Source organism: Ascidiella aspersa, chromosome 3 (assembly GCF_963924565.1).
Source record: "Ascidiella aspersa chromosome 3, kaAscAspe10.2, whole genome shotgun sequence".
Lineage (NCBI taxonomy): Eukaryota > Metazoa > Chordata > Ascidiacea > Phlebobranchia > Ascidiidae > Ascidiella > Ascidiella aspersa.
The window spans coordinates 1,403,963-1,427,449 of NC_139449.1; the positions used below are offsets into that span (position 1 = coordinate 1,403,963).

Here is a 23,487-nt window from a genome sequence, read left to right on the forward strand (position 1 = left end):
TCACTTTCGCAAGCCCAGACATTTAACTCTCATACTGTAAACATTTTATGTCAGTCTTGTCCAGTTAATACAGTGAGCGGTTGTGCTTGCCGGCATGCCCATACCAGCCAACCAAACTGCGTGGACTTGTATTCAGAATCTGACAATCCCCATTGGAGAAGCAGGTTCAGATTCATCAGGCAAATGCAATATTAAAAACTCATAATCTTTATTTACGTTTAAGGAGGCGGTAAGGTGTTGGCGCAAAGCGCGAAAAAAAGACGTTTGTTTGGTTTAAGGTGGTTTCGAGTTCACACGTCGTCATCCAAGTTTAATAAAACTACTTTGAAGGGAACGCAAAAACATTTAGTGTTAATCTAGCTATGTGTTTGTTTACTTTTCAAGTCAAGGCGCACCTTGCGAGCGAAGCGAGTGCGATTTTTTAGTATACCGGCATTTCTTTTACCCAGGGCCCCCGCAGAAAATTTTCTAGGGGGGCAATCAAGGGCGTACCAAAAAATTGAAAGGGGGGTCCTGAATTTTTAACTTAGGGAATTCCCCTATTTTTCGTCTGACGTTAAAGAATATGACGTCATAAACAGTGACAGTATGACGTCATAAAACGGTGATTGCAAGACATGATAAAAAAACCAGAAACAGCCAAATACGTCCAGCAAAAGCGAGCACGTGCGACGTACTGCGTCGTCGGCAATCCTGTCAGGCGCCAGTTGCGAAACCACAAAGTGCAATCGTTAACTTCAGGCAAAAAAAACAAACAAAGACCGTGAAATATGTGTGATTAATTGTGGTATAATCATACATAATTCGACTTTCAGCAGCGCAGTTTTCAATTTCCATGAACGAAACTAGCGCTAAATTACAAGCACGCCTTTCACCACGAGCAATACTAAACGAAGATCGTTTTTCCCGGGTGTAATTATGCCTTAGCGCAACATCTGCGCCGAGATGTGTGCCAAGTCAGCTAAATTACAAGCTGCGGTTGAAGGGAAATAATTGTGTCCATTGCACACTTAGCACGTGGTCTTAGAGTATGCTTAAAAAGCATCATTTTGCGATAACTATCATTACTTAAGAATGAAGACTTTGAAACGCGTACGACAGTCACATATGTATACCTCTTTTTAAGAATCTGCTTCAGTTAAACAAATGTCGATGTTACACCAACATCGGATATTAGCGCAGAGACCAAACAGCGAGGAACATATATATAACTGGACGTTTTTTAGCAAGAAAAAAATAGAAGGTTAGACTTATCGTTGTCAGTTGTCAAATACACCCTTGCTAATCAGTCAATCTAAATCTGCGGTTCCCAATCAGTAGTTTGCCATTGCTCACTGGTGGGCCATAAGAACATTTGTAATGGGCCACAGACCAATATGAAAAGCTAGATTTAGTTTGATTTGTGTCATTATATTTATTTGTACAGGAATAGTAGCTTGGAGAGGAATTAAAACAGAATGAAATTGTTTTGTTCTGCCGCAAGAATCTCAATAATGCACGGTTGAATAAATAATCTGTTTTGAACTATGTTCTGCCGTGTTTTGTTCTAAACCTATTTTAATGTTTTTTCTTTCATAAAAATTCTTTTGGGCTACAGAATTTTTTTGCAACGAAATGGGGCACGAAAGAGAAAAAATATTCAGCGCAGACGAAAACAGCGTTTTGCGCTCGATTTTGGTTTCGCATTAGATTAAGACGCGTGACCCAATTACTTAAAAGCACGCCGCTTTAAACAGTTTGTTAAACCCTGACAAAAACGAACAAATGACGATAATATCATTTACAAAAAGGGGGGTAAGAATCACTAATTTGATGCATTAAATATGAAAAAGCTGTAGCTACCTGTTGAAATAAATGATGTGCGTCACAACCTTTTTTACCCAGCACACAATTTTCAGCAAGGTGTCCATCGTAAAAATTCCATTTCCCCCTGAAGGAGTTTTTTGCGTTATTGTGGATATTGGAATAGGGAAGGGTTTGTATCCAGGACAAATTCCCCTTTTTTTCTTTTGTGGACCTTTACACTTCGCCATTATTGCGATTTCGCATTACGCAGCAGAATGATTAGTGACATTGTTTAAAAAAACTACTAGGCTTTTTCGTTTTTTAAAGCAATCTGAATCGTGTTTTTGAAATTTTAAATGTTTCGATTTCTTAACGGTTTATAGGAAAGTTAAACTGCCATTGTCTGTTCTAATAAATCATTATTGACAAACGAATAACTTTTTGGAAAATATTTACGTTATTTAAGTTTTTAAACAGACCAGGGTATTTTTATTCAATATATATTTCTAAATAGGCAGTGAATAGAGTGTGTGCTTAGGGAGAAATTCAATTTAAAACATAAATTTGAAATTTAGAGAATGGCGGACATTTTAAACTATGTTTGCTTGAATCTGTTTTTAAACGATCACATTTTTCAACTTTGTTGTATCTTATAACTCTATATCAGGGGCGTCCAGCACGTGGCACGCGACCTAATAAAAAAATGGCACGCAAGGCCTCTAAGAATACCTCATTTGTTATTCAGACAATTAGCAAAAATGCTGAATTTGCTATACAGCCTATTGACATTGTTTGTTCACAATGTAAAACAATCGCGCACAATTAACGATTACTTCTGGTATTGTACCACTCTAGTGCAGGGATTCTTAAACGTTTTTCGATCTCGTACCACTTGGACGCTCTGTAGTGCCGCTCGTACCACTTCTTGCAGAACAACTAATTAGTTCCAAGCATATTTTTGTAGTTTTAACTTACGACTAGCATTATTCAAATTTCGAAGATCGCATTGTTTCAAAACAACAGTCATAGTAACGTAACAATAAGAATGGGCTTCGACGAATTTTTTTATGTAAACAAAACAAAACCAAACAAACAAAATATAAAGTTGTGAATTCAGGGTTTTGTAAGAAAAAACGGAAGCTATTTGCGTACCACCTTAAAAACCTTCGCGTACAACAGGTTGGGAACCCCTGCTGTATTAGAAGCTAACATTCACATAATTGTGTGAAGAAGCAAGAGTCAGGTCACCTACGGACACTTAGATGCAGTAATGCGCACTAGAGATGTCAACCGCGCAACGTTTGCATACGCTCGCGAGGTTTAGCCAAGTAGCCGCACATCGGCGTGTAAATTACAAAAAAAACGAACCTGTCAAAAACGTTTTGGAGCATAATGGTTGGAGGTTGTAGTAAGACGTAATAAGAATGTCAAAGCCCATACAAAAGTAGCTAGCATAGAGTTTGAAGATGTTGAAAATGAATAAAGAGTTGAAAATGAATAAAGAGTTATTCAAAACGTTTAAAATGATACCTACCTCTGTATGGGCTTTGATATTCTTATTATGTCAAAAAAGCGTTTCACTCCAGCAAGACGTCACATGTTGTATTTTGGCAGAATCAAGTTATGCCATGTTCAAAATTTAAAGAAAAACGGAATATTTACTAAATTAAACGTTGCTTTTGAATTTTTTAGATATTTAAATATTGATATGCTTGCTTTTAATACGTCACGAAACTTAAATTTAATGCGAGTAAAAATTTAATCATTATTCTCTACATTTATCAACCAACATTTTCAATTTTAACGCAAGTGTAATTGTATTCGAAACGGATATTTGTGAACCTATTTAACAATGGTTGAACCGGAGCTCACCGGTACTGAACCGTATTTCAAGTAAATCCTTGAACCCGAACCGAACCTGACCCGGAAGTCGAGCGGTTCGATCTCCTGTTTCTTTTTATATTTTTTCGCTTTCAGCTCGACATTTTCTAAAACTACAAACCGAAATGTTTCCTATATTGTGCAATTTTTCTACCCTCAATCAAGGTTACTTTGTAAATTTGCCTAAAAAATCGTTAAACTCTATCGCGACCATAAGATTCTTGCCAATATAATATTAAACCCTGAAATGAGCATTCCAAAGATTTTTTTCCAAATTAAACAATTTATTTCGACGTATTGTTGTGACGCCCTCTCAAACACGTGCTCTGCCAAAGACTTAAAGAGGATAATTATCAAGGAGTTGTCCTTATTTCTTATTGTTAGTGGCAACTTTGCTTTAGTCAGCATTTGCCTCGATGTGGAAACAAATGTTCGACATTTGCGTTATTCTCTGGACTCAAAGAAATTCAATGTGAAAAATATTTGATATGCTTAAATTTCGTATTCCCATATATAGTATATGTAAAGGTATGTTTTCGTTGCTTTAAAAGTGATAAACGAGGCAAAAGTAACCCGAACAATGAGAGGAAATCATCACGTGACTTGATCACAGGTTGAAAAGCATCACGTGACCCAATCGCAGGTTGAGAGGTGCTAGAATTGGGTTTATATAACTCTATTACGACAAATTGACAAAATATTTCAATTTATAAACTTCAAACAAGTAAACGTTTCATTTTTTCCAAATAATTATTGTTGCTTTACTTTCGTTTTTATAAACTATATTTAATTACTAACATATGGCAAATTGACAAAATATTTTAGCTAGTTTCTTATAAACTTCAAACAAGTAAAGGTATGATGTCATGTATTTTATAAGCGATCCAGTTATAGGCAAAGTGTCGTGACGTAAGAGTTTGCAATACTGAAATAGAGAAATATACAATTGTGGGATCCAAATCGAGTTCTGGGTGAATGTCCAAACAAATTACCGTAGGTTTTATTTACAGAAATAAAGATTATTCAAAAAAAAAAAAATTGAAGATCTAATATATCTATGTTTGTATATTTTATTGCGAAACTCAATATTTTGCGCAAAACTAAGGTGACTGATAGGAAATAATTTTTAGTTTCACGATGCATGAAATGTATTTACAAGCTGCCAGCAATTATAAGCAGATCAATCGCATCTCAGTTTCATTGTAGTAGCTTTCAATGGAACATCATAACCCTTCCAATTGTCCCAGATGATGTTCATGGCATATCCGCTCGATGTTCTTGCCCACTCCCCATTCAAGTCCGAGTAGTGGCAATTGTTGAACCACCAAGCTCCGTGGTACTTGCTGGCGCAATTCCAGCCACTAAACAACAGGATGCTATCGTTAAAGCGATTATCCATAAAATTGTAAATTAATATTCAAGAATTAAACAACGTATAAGTGAATACAGAGCATCTTACCATGGTAACTTAAATTTGATCTCTTGTTAAAAGTGACTTCCCCAATGCAAAGTAGCAGCAATAAAAATTTATCAAAATTTGCTAAATAAAAAAACGATAACATTTGGACCTAACTATTTTATGTGTTAATGCGCTTTATAAGGTGGTCGAATGGCAGTAATGCAGTTTGTGTGATTGCAAAAAAATATATCAATTATTTTTTCCTTTTTTATTTTCATAATTTTTAATTCTTCTTGCAAACATAAAACGCAAATATCGACTTACCTTCTGTCGTGGTCTCTGTCTTTGGTTGAAAACTGCTTTCCGTTGTGATAATCCAAACTGTCACCAGCTGTACCACTGTAACCAGCTACCAGCAGTGTGTAGTTGCTAGTCTCGTTCCCAACAGAGAATGAACTGGAAAAAACATCGTTGTAAACCAAAGATAAAGTCCAATGTTGTACATTTCATAATGAATGGGGAAAGCAGTCGAATAATATTTTCGGTACTTGCGCTAAACATACAGTATATTATGTTTTAGATATTTTACTAACTCACCTGTATTCTGCGTATCGGTGGGCATCGTTGAAATCGTACAAATCAATGCGAAGCCGACACTGCTTTCCATATGTTAGCGTGTGGATTCTTTCCAAGCCTGTGCATTATGAAGACTTTTAACATAAGTTGTGTAATCGACAATTGCGTACAGTGCGTATGTGGTTTTACAAGTTCTTTCCTTATATGTGTGTGACGTAGTGTAAGATTCTGGCTACATTTGATTAATGTCGTACTTAAAACTGCTAAATTTGGCAGTTGTACGAAAGTAATTTTAAAACTTTTATTGCACTTAAGCCGCTCACATACCAAGCCAAAATTCGCCGGAAAAGTCTCCAAATCCGTTTTTGTATTCGGTCCAGTTGCGATAGAAATCCACACTCCCGTTAAACCTTCGCTGGAAAACCTGCAAAACAAGAATTGGTAGAAAACTGGTTTGGTGGCAACCTTGCAAGTTTGTGTTGGCGACCAAAAATATAAAATTCAGTGGATTCAATTGTTGGCAGGAGTTAGGGAATCGGCTACGATCCGATATTATCGAACATCCCTAGTTGGTGCGCCCATTTTAGCAAAAAAATCTAAATACCTGAATTTAACCAACAATTATATAAAAGCTTACAAAATGCAATTCAAATCAATGCCCGTTTTTTGCAAATGCATTGTTAATGCGTTGTTGTCCTCTTACCGTCCATTCAAGTGTTGCCCTCCAGTTAAGTGTCGTCGCAATCCTTTCCAACTCTGAAAAGTTTGTTGTTGTTTAAATTTACATTGGTTTGGAAAATAACTTAAACAAACACCGCATTACAAGCCACGTGGCTTCCTACAGCATAAAGCCTAGAGCAGAACCTTCACATCATTAAATTATAAAGATGCAATTAACTCTAGGTTTTATGTTATTTAATCATTGTGTTGCTTTAAACAGCACCCACACATGCGATGTAGAACCAAGTTACCTCTCACTTTCTCCCACATTTCTTGCAAAGCGCCTTCATCACTCTGAGCAACTTCACCCTTTTCACCCTTTAACCCCCTAGATCCGGGTATTCCCCTGGGCCCAAGTTTACCAGCAGGACCTTGGTCGCCTTTGGCTCCACGTGGCGCACCTAGGGTCCCTGGTGATATTGTGACGTCATTGTCACAAACAGGAACTGTGACGTAACTGCATCGGTTTGCGTCACAAATCACAAGGAAGGAGAGACAGATTGAAAAAAACTTAACTAACATTTTGTTTTCCTGGCGAAACAAAACAAATCCTAATCAAACCAAATCAACCCAAAACAATCAAACAAACAAATCTGATCAAAACAAACCATAGCAAACCAACGCAAGCCAAATCAAACCATGGCAGGGCAAGGCAGGGCAGGGCAAGGCATTTTTATTCTAACTTCCGATAACTTACCAAACCATTTTTTTCACCCAAAGACACTTTTTGCACTTCAGGACACTTTTGAACACTTTAATTTTACTTTTGGTCACCGGAAGTCACCTGAGCACACCGGAAATTGGAAGTCAAGGCAGGGTTTGAATAATTAGGAAGCGTTACATTTCCAAGTTTCATGCATCTTGTCTTTTTTTTATAGGCTAATCAAAAATGTCCCCTAAACTTCGTTATTTATATTCGTGTTGTTTTGTTGGGTTGATTGCGAGGGATTATATTAAAATGTTGTCGCAAGAAGAGAAAATAAACGATTGTGCTTTTATATTTAAATTTAGGAGAAGTTGATCCTTAGATGGAAAATGTTAAAATCAGCCAACGCTAACTAGCAACCTAACCCAAATGTTGTGCGTTTATTAATTAATTGTGGTAGGATTCTAGACCAGTGCCCTTGACTTTCTTTCGCACATTTCTAGAAAGCATACCTGTGATGTTATTTAAGCCTTTCCAGCAATGAACGCTATTTCAAGAAAGCTTCCTTTAAAATCACAAGAAGTGTCTGGAAATCTCTTTTTTTCGTCTGGCAAAAAAGTCTGTTACGCTTCACTGATTGCATTGCGACTTTGCATAATGGACTTCACTTGCAAAGCGATTGTTTTTTTATGGTGGGTAGAAAACATCTGAATGAACTGCGAACTATGGGTGGAATTGGGGAATTTATGGGTAGGTTGGGGCCATGGGTGGATCCAAAGGGGGTGGGGGGCAATAGAAATTACATTTCTAGTGAGCCTTGGTCCATTTTTATAAAATACTTTCTCCCCAAAATCCTGTGACACATCGCGAACTTAAAAATAAAAGTTTGGACAACTTTAACGATTTTAAGCCGCTTTTTCGCTTTGTCAATCGATAACATCGTTTTAATGTATATGTCTTCATTAAAGCAATGCACGGTATATACGAGCTCGCAGAATTAACCACCAGGCCTAGTTTTGATTTGCAATTATTCCATTTCCTATTTCGATAACTAGATCTTTTTTAAATTTTCTGCAATTATTTTGCGTTGTATTTCAACTGTAAATAAATTGCGTCTTGTTCTTGTTTGGCATTTTTATAGTTGTTTGTTTTTATTAAATGACAAAAAACATCAAAAAGTATTTTGCATAAACCCGAAAGAGTAACTGATTGTGTTCGACCGGTGGTCAGTAAAACATCAAAAACATGTGGCTGACGACACCAGCACACTAATGCAGTACTTAAAAAAACAATATATTGTTTAAATCAATGTATTCTAATAGGTCAAAATTTTGTCAAAAATACATGTTTTTAGGTCGAAAATTGTTAAAATTTTAAATTTAAGGTAAAAATTTCGCATTTTTAAGTTAACAAAGAATCGCTCTATTTATAACCTAACCAAAATGACAAAACCTTTCAAGAAGTGAACACGAACAGATGAAAATCCAGGCTTTTGTAGAACTGCGCAGAATAAGGAATCAGCACTTTGGACATTTTTTCATATTTCAACTCTTTAGCTCAAGGCAGCTGTTAACATTTTTGCGCAATAAAGAAAAACAGATGTAATTAAAAAAGAAAAACAGATGTAATTAAATTATTTAATTTTTTTCTCAAGTTAGATTAGATTCAGTAAATCTTTAAAAAATTATATAAACTAGAATTTGAACTAGAATTGCATTTCATTATTCACAATCAATTTAGTTTAAATCGTAATTTATTCTCATCAGAATGTAACTGGTGAATTTTTCTGTGCTATTTTTACGTTTGCTCTTTCAGACTGTAAAAATTACATGCAAGTGGTTTCGACCAAAGAGTATTAATTTAAACTAGACAGGGGTGCGGTTGTTGTATATTTTTTCGGAGTGCATATTTTCAGGGCCCAGTGTTTACTTTATTTCAGTACATATTTTTAAAGTGTTAGTGCGTTGTTATAAATAGCTTATTTACCAGGGAAACTTTTAAATATTATTCATTATGTGGCCCGAAAAAAAAAATTTTTTTATGGAAATAAGGAAAAAAAAACATAGTTGGAACATGAAATTTTTTACAACTGTTAAATACGCTCCCAAAGTTGTTTCTAATATAAAAAAAATTGCGTAGGTTTTAAGGGGTGGTTTTTAGGGGGGTAAAACTGTCATTTTTTGTTAATTTTGGTTTTAGGCACTTTTCCGAGATAAAAAAAATGTAAAAAAATCTGAGATAATTATGGATGATGGATAAATGAAATATGCAATGATAAGTAACAAAATTTTAAACCTTACCCCTGAACTGTTTATCCGGGGGGTCAAAATGCAAAACACTTTAGGAAATTTCAATGATATATTTACACTGGAAGGAAATGACATAAAAATCTGAAAATTTCACAAATGTTAGAGAACCATTTAAAGCTGATGTTAAAATAAACATTTTACTTCTTGAAAAAGGGGGAGTATTTTAGGGGGGTAAAATTAAAATTCGGCCGTTTTTGTGTTTGGAGGTATCTTAAAAACTAAAGAAAATATTGTTAAATTGTTTTCAATTATAAAGACAAATTATAGGTTGCTTCACAGCAAAATTTTGACCTTCAACTCAAAATAATTAACCCAGGGTGGAAAAATAATTAACCAAAAATATAGAAATTAAAGTGATTTTTTTATGGAAAAAAATGGCAAACAGAGTGGTGTACACTGCCTGGCAGATTTTTCATTTAAACTTGTGGCGGTAAAATATGTTGTTTTGTAAGAGCAATAAGGTGATTCACTAAGAAAAGCCTCTTTCTAAAAGAAAAGTCGCACGCTCTAAGTTTCACTAAGACGAGACACTTTGCACAATGAATGTTGCACGCGCTGGACAAAGAAAGCACAGCAGGGAGCCAGCCGCTTCGCGGAGAGAATAAGGCAAGCGATATGAACAAAGCATAGGGCAAGCGATATGAACAAATTCTGTATTGAAGGTTTTCTGCCGCTAGATTGGAGTAGATAGCTGTAAAAAACTAATTCGAATACATCACACTATTGACTTTTGTCCCCAATTAGAGGCGTATAGGGGTGCAAGAAAAAATTGTCAAATATTTTTTAATTATAAAGACAAGTTATAGGTTTGCTTCGCAGCCAAATTTATATTAGGACCACTGGCAATCAATCTTGTAAAAGTGCACCATGTCCAACCTATAACACGCAACTTCGGGCCACATTCGCTTTTGCCTGCTAAAGCACCGAAACTGGAAGCACAACATTGGGAGTATATGGACACTGACAAATAAGACCCGTTGAAAGAATATAGAATAACCAAGGTATAGCACCCTGGTAAAGTACAGTGGAACTGCGCTATACCCCCCCTGGTATAATATAGTAGAACCGCGCTATAACCCCCTAGCAAAATATACAAAAACCGCACACCCTGTCTATTTTTTTTTTTTTTTTTTTTCAGTCAATTTTTTATGGCTCACTTTTGGCGAGGAAAAAAACATAGTTGGAACATGAAATTTTTTACAACTGTTAAATACCCTCCCAAAGTTGTTTCTAATATAAAAAAAATTTGCCTAGGTTCTAAGGGGTGGCGTTTAGGGGGGCAAAACTGTCATTTTTTGCTAATTTTGGTTTTAGGCACTTTTCAGAGATAAAAAAAATGTAAAAAAAAAAAATCTGATATATTTATGGATGATGGATACATCACATATGCAATGCTAAGTCAAAAAATTTTAAACCTTGCCCCTGAACTGTTTATCCGGGGGGTCAAATTGCACAACACTTTAGGAAATTTCACTGATATATTTACACTAGAAGGAAATGACATAAAAATCTGAAAATTTCACAAATGTTAGAGAACTATTTAAAGCTGATGTTAAAATAAACATTTTACCTCTTGAAAAAAGGGGAGTATTTCAGGGGGGCAAAATTAAAATTCGGCCGTTTTTGTGTTTAGAGGTGTCTAAAAAACTAAAGAAAACATTGCAAAACAGTTTTCAATTTTAAAGACAAATTATAGGTTGCTTCACAGCAAAATTTTAACCTTCAACTCAAAATAATTAACCCATGGGGGAAAATATTTAACCAAAAATACAGAAATTAAAGTGATTTTTGATGGAAAAAAATTCCACACAAAGTGGTGTACACTGTCGGGCAGATTTTTTACTTAAACTTGTGGCGGTAAAATATGTTGTTTTGTAAGAGCAATAAGTTAATTCACTAAGAGAAGCCACTTTCTAAAAGACAAGTCGCACGCACTTAGTTTCACTAAGACGAGACACTTTGCACAATGGATGTTGCACGCGCTGGACAAAAAAAGCACAGCAGGGAGCCAGCCGCTTCGCGGCCAGAATAAGGCAAGCGATATGAACAAATTCTGTATTGCAGGTTTTCTGCCGCTAGATTAGAGTAGATAGCTGTAATGAACTAAATCGAACACATCACACTATTGATTTTTGTCCCCAATTATAGGCGTATAGGGGTGCGAGAAAAAATTGTCAAATATCTTTCAATTATAAAGACAAGTTATAGGTTTGCTTCGCAGCCAAATTTATATATAGACCACTGGCAATCAATCTTGTAAAAGTGCACCATGTCCAACCTATAACACGCAATTTCGGGCCACATCCGCTTTTGCCTGCTAAAGCACCGAAACTGGAAGCACAACATTGGGAGTATATGGACACTGACAAATAAGACCCGTTGAAAGAATATAGAATAACCAAGGAATAACACCCTGGTAAAGTATAGTGGAACTGCGCTATACCCCCCCTGGTATAATATAGTAGAACCGCGCTATAACCCCCTAGCAAAATATACAAAAACCGCACACCCTGTCTAGTTTTTATGTGGCCCGAAAAAAAAAATTTTTTTTTGGACACATGTTGTTTTTGTCCGAATTATTATTTTTTTTTTTTTTTTTCAGTCAATTTTTTATGGCTCACTTTGGACAAGGAAAAAAACATAGTTGGAAAATGAAATTTTCACAACTGTTAAATACCCTCCCAAAGTTGTTTCTAACATAAAAAAAATTGCCTAGGTTCTAAGGGGTGGTTTTTAGGGGGGTAAAACTATCATTTTTTGGTAATTTTGGTTTTCGGCACTTTTCAGAGATGAAAAAATGTAAAAAAAACGGATATATTTATGGATGATGGATACATAACATATACAATGCTAAGTAACAAAATTTTAAACATTAGCCCTGAACTGTTTATCCGGGGGGTCAAAATGCACAACACTTTAGGAAAGTTCAATGATATATTTACACTAGAAGGAAATGACATAAAAATCTGAAAATTTCCCAAATGTTAGAGAACCATTTAAAGCTGATGTTAAAATAAACATTTTACCTCTTGAAAATAGGGGAGTATTTTAGGGGGGCAAAATTAAAATTCGGCCATTTTTGTGTTTAGAGGTGTCTAAAAAACTAAAGAAAACATTGTTAAATAGTTTTCAATTATAAAGACAAATTATAGGTTGCTTCACAGCAAAATTTTGAACTTCAACTCAAAATAATTAACCCATGGGGGAAAATAATTAACCGAAAATATAGAAATTAAAGTGATTTTTTGATGGAAAAAAATTGCAAACAAAGTGGTGTACACTGCCTGGCAGATTTTTTATTTAAACTTGCGGCGGTAAAATATGTTGTTTTGTAAGAGCAATAATTTAATTACTAAGACGAGACACTTTGCACAATGGATGTTGCACGCGCTGGACAAAAAAAGCACAGCAGGGAGCCAGCCGCTTCGCGGCCAGAATAAGGCAAGCGATATGAACAAATTCTGTATTGAAGGTTTTATGTCGCTAGATTAGAGTAGATAGCTGTAAAGAACTAAATCGAACGCATAACACTATTGATTTTTATCCCCAATTAGAGGCGTATAGGGATGCAAGAAAAATTTGTCAAATATTTTTCAATTATAAAGACAAGTTATAGGTTTGCTTCGCAGCCAAATTTATATTAAGACCACTGACAATCAATCTTGTAAAAGTGCACCATGTCCAACCTATAACACGCAACTTCGGGCCACATCCGCTTTTGCCTGCTAAAGCACCGAAACTGGAAGCACAACATTGGGAGTATATGGACACTGAAAAATAAGACCCGTTGAAAGAATATAGAATAACCAAGGAATAACACCCTGGTAAAGTATAGTGGAACTGCGCTATACCCCCCCTGGTATAATATAGTAGAACCGCGCTATAACCCCTAGCAAAATATACAAAAACCGCACACCCTGTCTAGTTTTTTTTATTTTTTTTTTTCAGTCAATTTTTTATGGCTCACTTTTGACAAGGAAAAAAACATAGCTGGAACATGAAATTTTCACAACTGTTAAATACCCTCCCAAAGTTGTTTCTAATATAAAAAAAAATTGCCTAGGTTCTAAGGGGTGGTTTTTAGGGGGGTAAAACTGTCATTTTTTGTTAATTTTGGTTTTCGGCACTTTTCAGAGATAAAACAATGTAAAAAAAATCTGATGTATTTATGGATGATGGATACATGACATATACAATGCTAAGTAACAAAATTTTAAACATTAGCCCTGAACTGTTTATCCGGGGGGTCAAAATGCACAACACTTTAGGAAATTTCAATGATATATTTACACTAGAAGGAAATGACATAAAAATCTGAAAATTTCACAAATGTTAGAGAACCATTTAAAGCTGATGTTAAAATAAACATTATACCTCTTGAAAATAGGGGAGTATTTTAGGGGGGCAAAATTAAAATTCGGCCATTTTTGTGTTTAGAGGTATCTTAAAAACTAAAGAAAACATTGTTAAATAGTTTTCAATCATAAAGACAAATTATAGGTTGCTTCACAGCAAAATTTTGACCTTCAACTCAAAATAATTAACCCATTGGGGAAAATAATTAACCAAAAATATAGAAATTAAAGTGATTTTTTGATGGAAAAAAAATTGCACACAAAGTGGTTTGCACTGCCTGGCAGATTTTTCATTCAAACTTGTGGCGGTAAAATATGTTGTTTTGTAAGAGCAATAAGTTAATTCACTAAGACGTGACACTTTGCACAATGGATGTTGCACGCGCTGGACAAAAAAAGCACAGCAGGGAGCCAGCCGCTTCGCGACCAGAATAAGGCAAGCGATATGAACAAATTCTGTATTGAAGGTTTTCTGCCGCTAGATTATAGTAGATAGCTGCAAAGAACTAAATCGAACACATCACACTATTGATTTTTGTCCCCAATTAGAGGCGTATAGAGGTGCAAGAAAAAATTGTCAAATATTTTTCAATTATAAAGACAAGTTATAGGTTTGCTTCGCAGCCAAATTTATATTAAGACCACTGGCAATCAATCTTGTAAAAGTGCACCATGTCCAACCTATAACACGCAACTTCAGGCCACATCCGCTTTTGCCTGCTAAAGCACCGAAACTGGAAGCACAACATTGGGAGTATATGGACACTGACAAATAAGACCCGTTGAAAGAATATAGAATAACCAAGGTATAACACCCTGGTAAAGTATAGTGGAACTGCGCTATACCCCCCTGGTATAATATAGTAGAACCGCGCTATAACCCCTTAGCAAAATATAAAACAACCGCACACCCTGTCTAGTTATTATTTTTGTTTTTCCAGTCAATATTTTTGTGGCACACTTTTGGCAAGGAAAAAAACATAGTTGGAACATGAAATTTTCACAACTGTTAAATACCCTCCCAAAGTTGTTTCTAATATAAAAAAATGCCTAGGTTCTAAGGGGTGGTTTTTAGGGGGGCAAAACTGTCATTTTTTGTTAATTTTGGTTTTAGGCACTTTTCAGAGATAAAAAAATGTAAAAAAATCTGATATATTTGTGGATGATGGATACATGACATATACAATGCTAAGTAACAAAATTTTAAACATTAGCCCTGAACTGTTTATCCGGGGGGTCAAAATGCACAACACTTTAGGAAATTTCAAGGATATATTTACACTAGAAGGAAATGACATAAAAATCTGAAAATTTCACAAATGTTAGAGAACCATTTAAAGCTGATGTTAAAATAAACATTTTACGTCTTGATAAAAGGGGAGTATTTTAGGGGGGCAAAATTAAAAATCGGCCGTTTTTGTGTTTAGACGTGTCTAAAAAACTAAAGAAAACGTTGTAAAACAGTTTTTAATTATAAAGACAAATTATAGGTTGCTTCACAGCAAAATTTTGACATTCAACTCAAAATAATTAAACCATGGGGGAAAATATTTAACCAAAAATATAGAAATTAAAGTGATTTTTTGATGGAAAAAAAATTGCAAACAAAGTGGTGTACACTGCCTGGCAGATTTTTTATTTAAACTTGCGGCGGTAAAATATGTTGTTTTGTAAGAGCAATAAGGTAATTCACTAAGACGAGACACTTTGCACAATGGATGTTGCACGCGCTGGACAAAAAAAGCACAGCAGGGAGCCAGCCGCTTCGCCGCACACCCTGTCTAGTTATGTGGCCCGAAAAAAAAAATTTTTTTTTGGACACATGTTGTTTTTATCCGAATTATTTTATTTTTTTTTTTTTCAGTCAATTTTTTATGGCTCACTTTGGACAAGGAAAAAAACATAGTTGGAACTTGAAATTTTCACAACTGTTAAATACCCTCCCAAAGTTGTTTCTAATATAAAAAAAATTGCCTAGGTTCTAATTTTTTTTTTTTTTTTTTTTAGTCAATTTTTTATGGCTCACTTTTGACAAGGAAAAAAACCTAGTTGGAACATGAAATTTTCACAACTGTTAAATACCCTCCCAAAGTTGTTTCTAATATAAAAAAAATTGCCTAGGTTGTAAGGGGTAGTTTTTAGGGGTTAAAACTGTCATTTTTCGTTAATTTTGATTTTCGGCACTTTTCAGAGATGAAAAAATGTAAAAAAAATCTGATATATTTATGGATGATGGATACATGACATATACAATGCTAAGTAACAAAATTTTAAACATTAGCCCTGAACTGTTTATCCGGGGGGTCAAAATGCACAACACTTTAGGAAATTACAATGATATATTTACACTAAAAGGAAATGACATAAAAATCTGAAAATTTCACAAATGTTAGAGAACCATTTAAAGCTGATGTTAAAATAAACATTTTACCTCTTGAAAATAGGGGAGTATTTTAGGGGGGCAAAATTAAAATTCGGCCGTTTTTGTGTTTAGAGGTGTCTAAAAAACTAAAGAAAACATTGTTAAATAGTTTTCAATTATAAAGACAAATTATAGGTTGCTTCACAGCAAAATTTTGACCTTCAACTCAAAATAATTAGCCCATGGGGGAAAATAATTAACCAAAAATATAGGAAATTAAAGTGATTTTTTGATGGAAAAAATTGCAAACAAAGTGGTGTACACTGCCTGGCAGACTTTTCATTTAAACTTGCGGCGGTAAAATATGTTGTTTTGTAAGAGCAATAAGTTAATTTACTAAGAGGAGCCTCTTTCTAAAAGGCAAGTCGCACGCGCTTAGTTTCACTAAGACGAGACACTTTGCACAATGGATGTTGCACGCGCTGGACAAAAAAAGCACAGCAGGGAGCCTGCCGCTTCGCGGCCAGAATAAGGCAAGCGATATGGACAAATTCTGTATTGAAGGTTTTCTGCCGCTAGTTTAGAGTAGATAGCTGTACAAAACTAAATCGAACACATCACACTATTGATTTTTGTCCCAATTAGAGGCGTATAGGTGTGCAAGAAAAAATTGTCAAATATTTTTCAAATATAAAGACAAGTTATAGGTTTGCTTCGCAGCCAAATTTATATTAAGACCACTGGCAATCGATCTTGTAAAAGTGCACCATGTCCAACCTATAACACGCAACTTCGGGCCACATCCGCTTTTGCCTGCTAAAGCACCGAAACTGGAAGCACAACATTGGGAGTATATGGACACTGACAAATAAGACCCGTTGAAAGAATATAGAATAACCAAGGAATAACACCCTGGTAAAGTATAGTGGAACTGCGCTATACCCCCCCCCCCCTCCCCCCCCCTGGTATAATATAGTAGAACCGCGCTATAACCCCCTAGCAAAATATACAAAAACCGCACACCCTGTCTAGTTTTATTTATTTGTTTTTTTTCAGTTAATTTTTTGTGGCTCACTTTTGACAAGGAAAAAAACATAGTTGGAACATGAAATTATCACAACTGTTAAATACCCTCCCAAAGTTGTTTCTAATATAAAAAAAATTTGCCCAGGTTCTAAGGGGTGGTTTTAGGGGGGAAAAACTCTCATTTTTAGTTAATTTTGATTTTAGGCACTTTTCAGAGATAAAAAAAATGTAAAAAAACCTGATATAATTATGGATGATGGATACATGACATATACAATGCTAAGTAACAAAATTTTAAACCTTACATCTGAACTGTTCATCCGGGGGGTCAAAATGCAAAACACTTTAGGAAATTTAAATGATATATTTACACTGGAAGGAAATGACATAAAAATCTGAAAATTTTACAAATGTTAGAGAACCATTTAAAGCTGATGTTAAAATAAACATTTTACCTCTTGAAAAAGGGGGAGTATTTTAGGGGGGTAAAATTAAAATTCGGCCGTTTTTGTGTTTGGAGGTATCTTAAAAACTAAAGAAAACATTGTTAAATAGTTTTCAATTATAAAGACAAATTATAGGTTGCTTCAAAGCAAAATTTTGACCTTCAACTCAAAATAATTAACCCATGGGGGAAAATAATTAACCAAAAATATAGAAATTTAAGTGATTTTTTTATTGAAAAAAAATTGCAAACAGAGTGGTGTACACTGCCTGGCAGATTTTTATTTAAACTTGCGGCGGTAAAATATGTTGTTTTGTAAGAGCAATAAGTTAATTCACTAAGAAAAGCCTCTTTCTAAAAGACAAGTCGCACGCGCTTAGTTTCACTAAGACGAGACACTTTGCACAATGAATGTTCACGCGCTGGACAAAAAAAGCACAGCAGGGAGCCAGCCGCTTCGCATATAAGGCAAGCGATATGAACAAAGAATAAGGCAAGCGATATGAACAAATTCTGTATTGAAGGTTTTCTGCCGCTAGATTGGAGTAGATAGCTGTAAAGCACTAATTCGAATACATCACACTATTGACTTTTGTCCCAATTAGAGGCGTATAGGGGTGCAAGAAAAATTTGTCAAACATTTTTTAATTATAAAGACAAGTTATAGGTTTGCTTCGCAGCAAAATTTATATTAAGACCACTGGCAATCAATCTTGTAAAAGTGCACCATGTCCAACCTATAACACGCAACTTCGGGCCACATCCGCTTTTGCCTGCTAAAGCACCGAAACTGGAAGCACAACATTGGGAGTATATGGACACTGACAAATAAGACCCGTTGAAAGAATATAGAATAACCAAGGAATAACACCCTGGTAAAGTATAGTGGAACTTCGCTATACCCCCCCCTGGTATAATATAGTAGATCTGCGCTATACCCCCCTAGCAAAATATACAAAAACCGCGCACCCTGTCTAGTTTCACATTGGTTTGTGGTTAAGTATATACCTGCATGCTCCATAGGATGTCTTTAACTTGTTTCTGCAAGCAAAAACAGATGAAAAACTTCCCCACTTGTTTTGAATATTTTTAATAGATTTATTTTTTATTTTTTATTTTTCATTTTTTATTTTTATTTTTTTATTTTATTTTCTTTTTTTTATTTCTTTTTTGTCATTTCACTTTTTTATTTTTTACTTTTATTACTTTATTTAACTTCATTTTTTATTATTTACTATTTCACATTATATATTTTATATTTTATTTTTTATTTTCCTTAAAGATATGGGCCGAAAACATCTCCACTTAAATTATTGCTCAGATGCGAAAGGGGTTCAAATATGGCGTAGATTTTGGGGATTGATCGAAACATATATTTGATAAATATAATTTACGCACATAATGCGTACGGACCGACCATGTTAAATTTTGGCCTAACATGTTTTAAAAGCAAATATAATCATTTCCTTAAAATGGTTTAACGCCTATGGTTTGCTATACTTTTGCGATCTTGTAATTTTTAACATTTTTTAAATTTGTTTAGCCATCCCTTAAAAAGAATTTAACTTCAGTATGCGGCCCGCGAAACTTTAGTTTTGCTTGCTGCGCCCTTGAAGAATTTTAAGTTGTGGAAGCCTGGTGTTGATTTGTTTGGATGGAGCAACAATTACAACAGGTGCTAACACAGATGTCTACACTACCTCCAGATTTCGCATTTAACTTCGTGGCGGTAAAATATCTTGTTTTGTAAGATCAGTAAGCTATTTACTAAGAGAAGCCTCTTCCTAAAAGGCAAAGCGCAGGAAAAAAATTCCCGCCTTAATTTATGGCTCAAATGCGAAAGGGACAGTTTGCCAAGAGAATCATTTTCATTTACATAAGTTTGGCAAAGACTATACGCAAATTTCACTTTATCAAAATACTCTCTTTATTTAGAATTTTATTTTCGCCGCCTCAAAATTAAAATCCCGTTCCCACAAACAGTGACAAAAATGCACTTTCCGCCTTAAAACTTTACCTATGTTAAAACTTAAGAGTTTTTGTCTGTATGGTTCAATCTGGCGACACAGTTCACGAACGCCATATAAATGTAGCTTCCCGTAGTGCTTCTCTGCGTTCTACGATGGGTGAAACTTTAGTAAATGGCTTTGTCTCTTCAATATATTACGACAATAAATTCAAATTCGACGAGGTATTTCGGGATATTCCAAAAATATATTTGATAAATAGACTTTTGTAGATAATGCGTACGGCCATACTATTAAATTTTGGACAGCTAACATATTTAAAAAGAATATATAATCACTCTATTAAGATGGTTAACGCTCATGGTATACTATAATTTGCCAATGACTTACTAAGACGAGCCACTGAGCTCAATGAAAGTCGCACCGCGGGACAATAAAGCAGCAGGCGTCTAGTCGCTTTCCGAGCTAAACAAAGCAAGCCACTATAACCGAATTCTGTACTGAGTTTTTATACCGCTAGATAAAAACGATGACGTCAAAATTTTTTTAGGTTTTTTGTCCCCTAATCGAAGGTGCCTAGAAGTAAACTCATAAACCTCTTATGCACACCTACATACCACTGTTATGTCTTGTCTGAAATTTTGAGAATTATACGATGTATACTTTTTCTATAAAGCTTCGGACAAAAATCGGTCTGAAACATTTTCGGGCAAAAACAAGATATGTCCCGAAAATAAATTTTCGGCCCATATAATTCTTTATTTCGACTGAGAGAATAAAAATGTCGTTGGAAGAAGTAACATTTTTGGTAAAATCCGAATTAGATTAGAACAGGGGTCTGCAATCTTTTTCTAGTCGCGGGCCAAAACCAAACTTGAAAAAATCGCGATTTTTTTTGGTATACCGGTATTTCATTTAAATTTTTCGCGAGTTTTTATTACATTGCAGAAAATAGAAAATAAAAATAATGTTATAAAATGTATATCCAATATTTTTTAATACTTTTTCCCATTTTGCGCTACGCACTTGACAGCCTTCCACGGCGCAACGGTAAAGAATCCGCGGGCCGTAGGTTGCCGACCGCTGGATTAGAACTAGAATTAGAGCACACAGTCAATATAAAAGTTGATTTAAATTAGAATTAGCCTCATTTTGCTCTAATTAATTTAATTAGAAACCTGACAATATTAAACCTTTGAAGCTGTCAATTAACTGTTTTTCTGACAGATTTAAAGCCTTGACCTATCTTACAATGCTTACTGGTTTAATTTACCTAAAACAGGTTATGTTTAAATAAAACATACTTTGACTTTCTTTCGCACATTTCTAGAAAGCATACCTCTGATGTGATTTAAGCCTTTCCAGCAATAAACGCTATTTCAAGAAATCTTTTTTCAAAATTACAAGAAGTGTCTGGAAATCTCTTTTTTATCGTCTGGCAAAAAGTCGGTTACGCTTCACTGATTGCATTGCGACTTTGCATAATGGACTTCACTTGCAAAGTGATTGGCTTTTTATGGTGGGTAGAAAACATCGGAAAAAACTGCGAACTATGGGTGGAATTGGGGAATTTATGGGTAGGTTGGGTCATGGGTGGATCCAAAGGGGGTGGGGGGCAATAGGAATTACATTTCTAGTGATCCTTGGTACGTTTTTAAAAAATGCTTCCACCCCAAAATCCTATGACTCATCGCAAACTTAAAAATAAAAAGTTGAACAACTTTATTGATTTTAAGCCGTTTTTCGCTTTGTCAATAGACAAAATATTTTTAATGTATATTTATTATCTGTAATAAAAGTAACCTCACCAACCGAAAAAATAAGCAAACTGTGAGGTGTTCTTCAGGCTACTTTTTATGACGTCCCGGCTACTTTTGTCACGTTATGACGTAACTTTGTGATGTCATCGGTATAAAAATTGTCATGCCCCAAACAAAAACGTTAGACTCCCGTCTGAGCTTGGGGTTCATATAAAATAAATGACGTAATATCACAAACTTATGGTTAAATGACAAAATCTAATTATACATGTACTTATATGTGATTTAACCCAATCAAATTGTACTGATTACAAGTTTTAACCGAGTATTAAGTATATTTTAGTTTTAACGTAACTTATTATAAAGTCAAACCCATTGAAAAGCATTTCGTCCATTTCATCCCGAATTATCGCGATTAAGAACAAATATTCGACGAATGGTTTGTAGTCTAAAACAAGCAAAACTAATTTGACAGCAAACATCCAATAACTGTCGTTTTAACTATTGTACAAAAAACTCTAAACTTTAACTCAACGTAACTTAAAATTGTGCGCATATTGTGTATTTTAAAAGCATTTTTGCGCACATTGTGAAAAAATGCGCACATTTTTAAAGGCAGTTTGAAAAGTGCGCACATATTTGATGGCAGTTTAAAAAGTGCGCAAATATTTTACACATTTTTGCGCACATTGTACAAAACAACGTAACAGTCCCCTGATGTCAATGTGGTTGTTACGAGCAACGCACAAGCGTGGGTAAAACCTGACAGAACTTGCAAGAGTATCTTTAAACCCGCAGTTGATGATTGAAAGTTTGGTTAGCCGCATGTTCGACCGCAATGTGTTTTACATGGGAATGGCAGTCCTGGGCCACGTCAAGTTTTTTTTTTCATGAAATAATTTTTTTTTAATTTTTTTTAATATTTTTTTTTTTTTTTTAATTTTTGTAATATTTTTTATTATTCCTTTTTTTCTTTTTTTTCAATTTCTTTTTTTTCTTTTTGTTATATTTTATTTTATTTTATTTAATGATTTTTTTATTTTTCCATTTTTTTTTCAAATTGAAAAAAACAGGATGGCAGCCATGGGCCACCATACAAGAGTATTATGGTTGCCCATGACTGCCATCCATTTTTTTTTTAATTTAAAATCAAAAAATAATAATGAGAAAACAAATTATTAAATAAAAAAATTAAAAAAAAAAATATTACAAAAATATTACAAAAAAAAATAAATATTAAAAACAATTTAAAAAAATAAGTATTAAATAAAAAAATAAAAAAATTACTTAAATAAATTACTAAATAAAAAAAGGGAGTTGAGCTTTTGATGGAAAAAGTGCTTAAAATCTGCCTCGAGTCACACAGGGCTAGTATAAAAAAGACCTTTGGAACAGATCCGTTCAACCCAGCTACTCAAAATAATTTTTTCCGTTCGCAAGTTGTAGATTCTGCTCGTTCAACATTACGAGTGACGTAAACAACAAAACGTTTCTGGAAGCAAATTCACATTCTAATTTCATTCCCAGCGTGACTTTTTAACACTTTTATCCTCATTTTCGTATAAAGCATCAACTAACCAGAATTAAAAAATTGATGGAAAGTAAGAATATTTAGGCTAGAAGAAATTTTCCAGTAAAGTATTATTGTATTCCTTATTTTTGTTTTTAACTCTTGAACTTGAACTCTGCAGGATTTAAATATAACAAAAATACATATACAACATAATGGTGAAAATAGTGGGCTGTAGCGTTGGAAGTAATATTGCAGTTAAATGCTACATGGGCCTTCATATTCATATCACTGATTCATATCACTAATGAGCATTAAGCATGTCGCTTTTTTATGTCTATTTGGGCCGTTATTTTTAACATTAAACTTATGAACAGATCCGTATATAAGTGTTCCAAAAACATATTTACCTTAACAAATTCTCCAGGAATTGTTTATTTTCTTTCCTTGCGCCGATATTTTAACACGTTTGTAACCGACCAACGAAACGTCACATTTTTCTATTAATCAAAAAGAAATATTTTTTAAAAATTAATCATATTTTGTTTTATACTTTAACACTGCTTTAGGTTAAATTTTGAGCAGCTGCATTCTACTTGGCTATACTCAAACATTTTGCAGCAAATCATTTGACAGCAAACATCCAATAACTGTGGATTTAACTATTGTACAAAAACCTCTTAACTATAACTCAACTTTATTCCAAACTCTGACTCTAACTTAAAAATGTGCGCACATTTTAAGGC

At 34.4% G+C, this 23,487-nt stretch overlaps 1 protein-coding gene across 1 annotated transcript; it reads right to left on the reverse strand.

The window, feature by feature from the left end:
- Positions 1 to 4,517: 4,517 nt before the first annotated feature.
- LOC146158018 (microfibril-associated glycoprotein 4-like) lies at positions 4,518 to 23,223 on the reverse strand. The gene is made up of 7 exons (XM_083385835.1): positions 23,152 to 23,223; positions 6,613 to 6,892; positions 6,345 to 6,397; positions 5,969 to 6,065; positions 5,663 to 5,759; positions 5,390 to 5,521; positions 4,518 to 5,027 (listed from the first exon to the last, which is right to left on the reverse strand). Exons 2-7 carry the CDS (start codon positions 6,881 to 6,883, stop codon positions 4,847 to 4,849), a joined length of 831 nt encoding a protein of 276 aa, XP_083241961.1. The 5' UTR covers positions 6,884 to 6,892; positions 23,152 to 23,223; the 3' UTR covers positions 4,518 to 4,846.
- Between the last annotated feature and the right edge of the window lie 264 nt (positions 23,224 to 23,487).

Coding starts and splice junctions, on each gene's coding strand:
- LOC146158018 (XM_083385835.1), bottom strand. CDS start 6,883: ATGTTAGTTAAGTTTTTTTCAATCTGTCTCTCCTTCCTTGTGATTTGT. Junction 5,760..5,968: donor TTCCGGCGAATTTTGGCTTG/GTATGTGAGCGG, acceptor CATAATGCACAG/GCTTGGAAAGAATCCACACG. Junction 5,522..5,662: donor CACCGATACGCAGAATACAG/GTGAGTTAGTAA, acceptor TGTTTTTTCCAG/TTCATTCTCTGTTGGGAACG.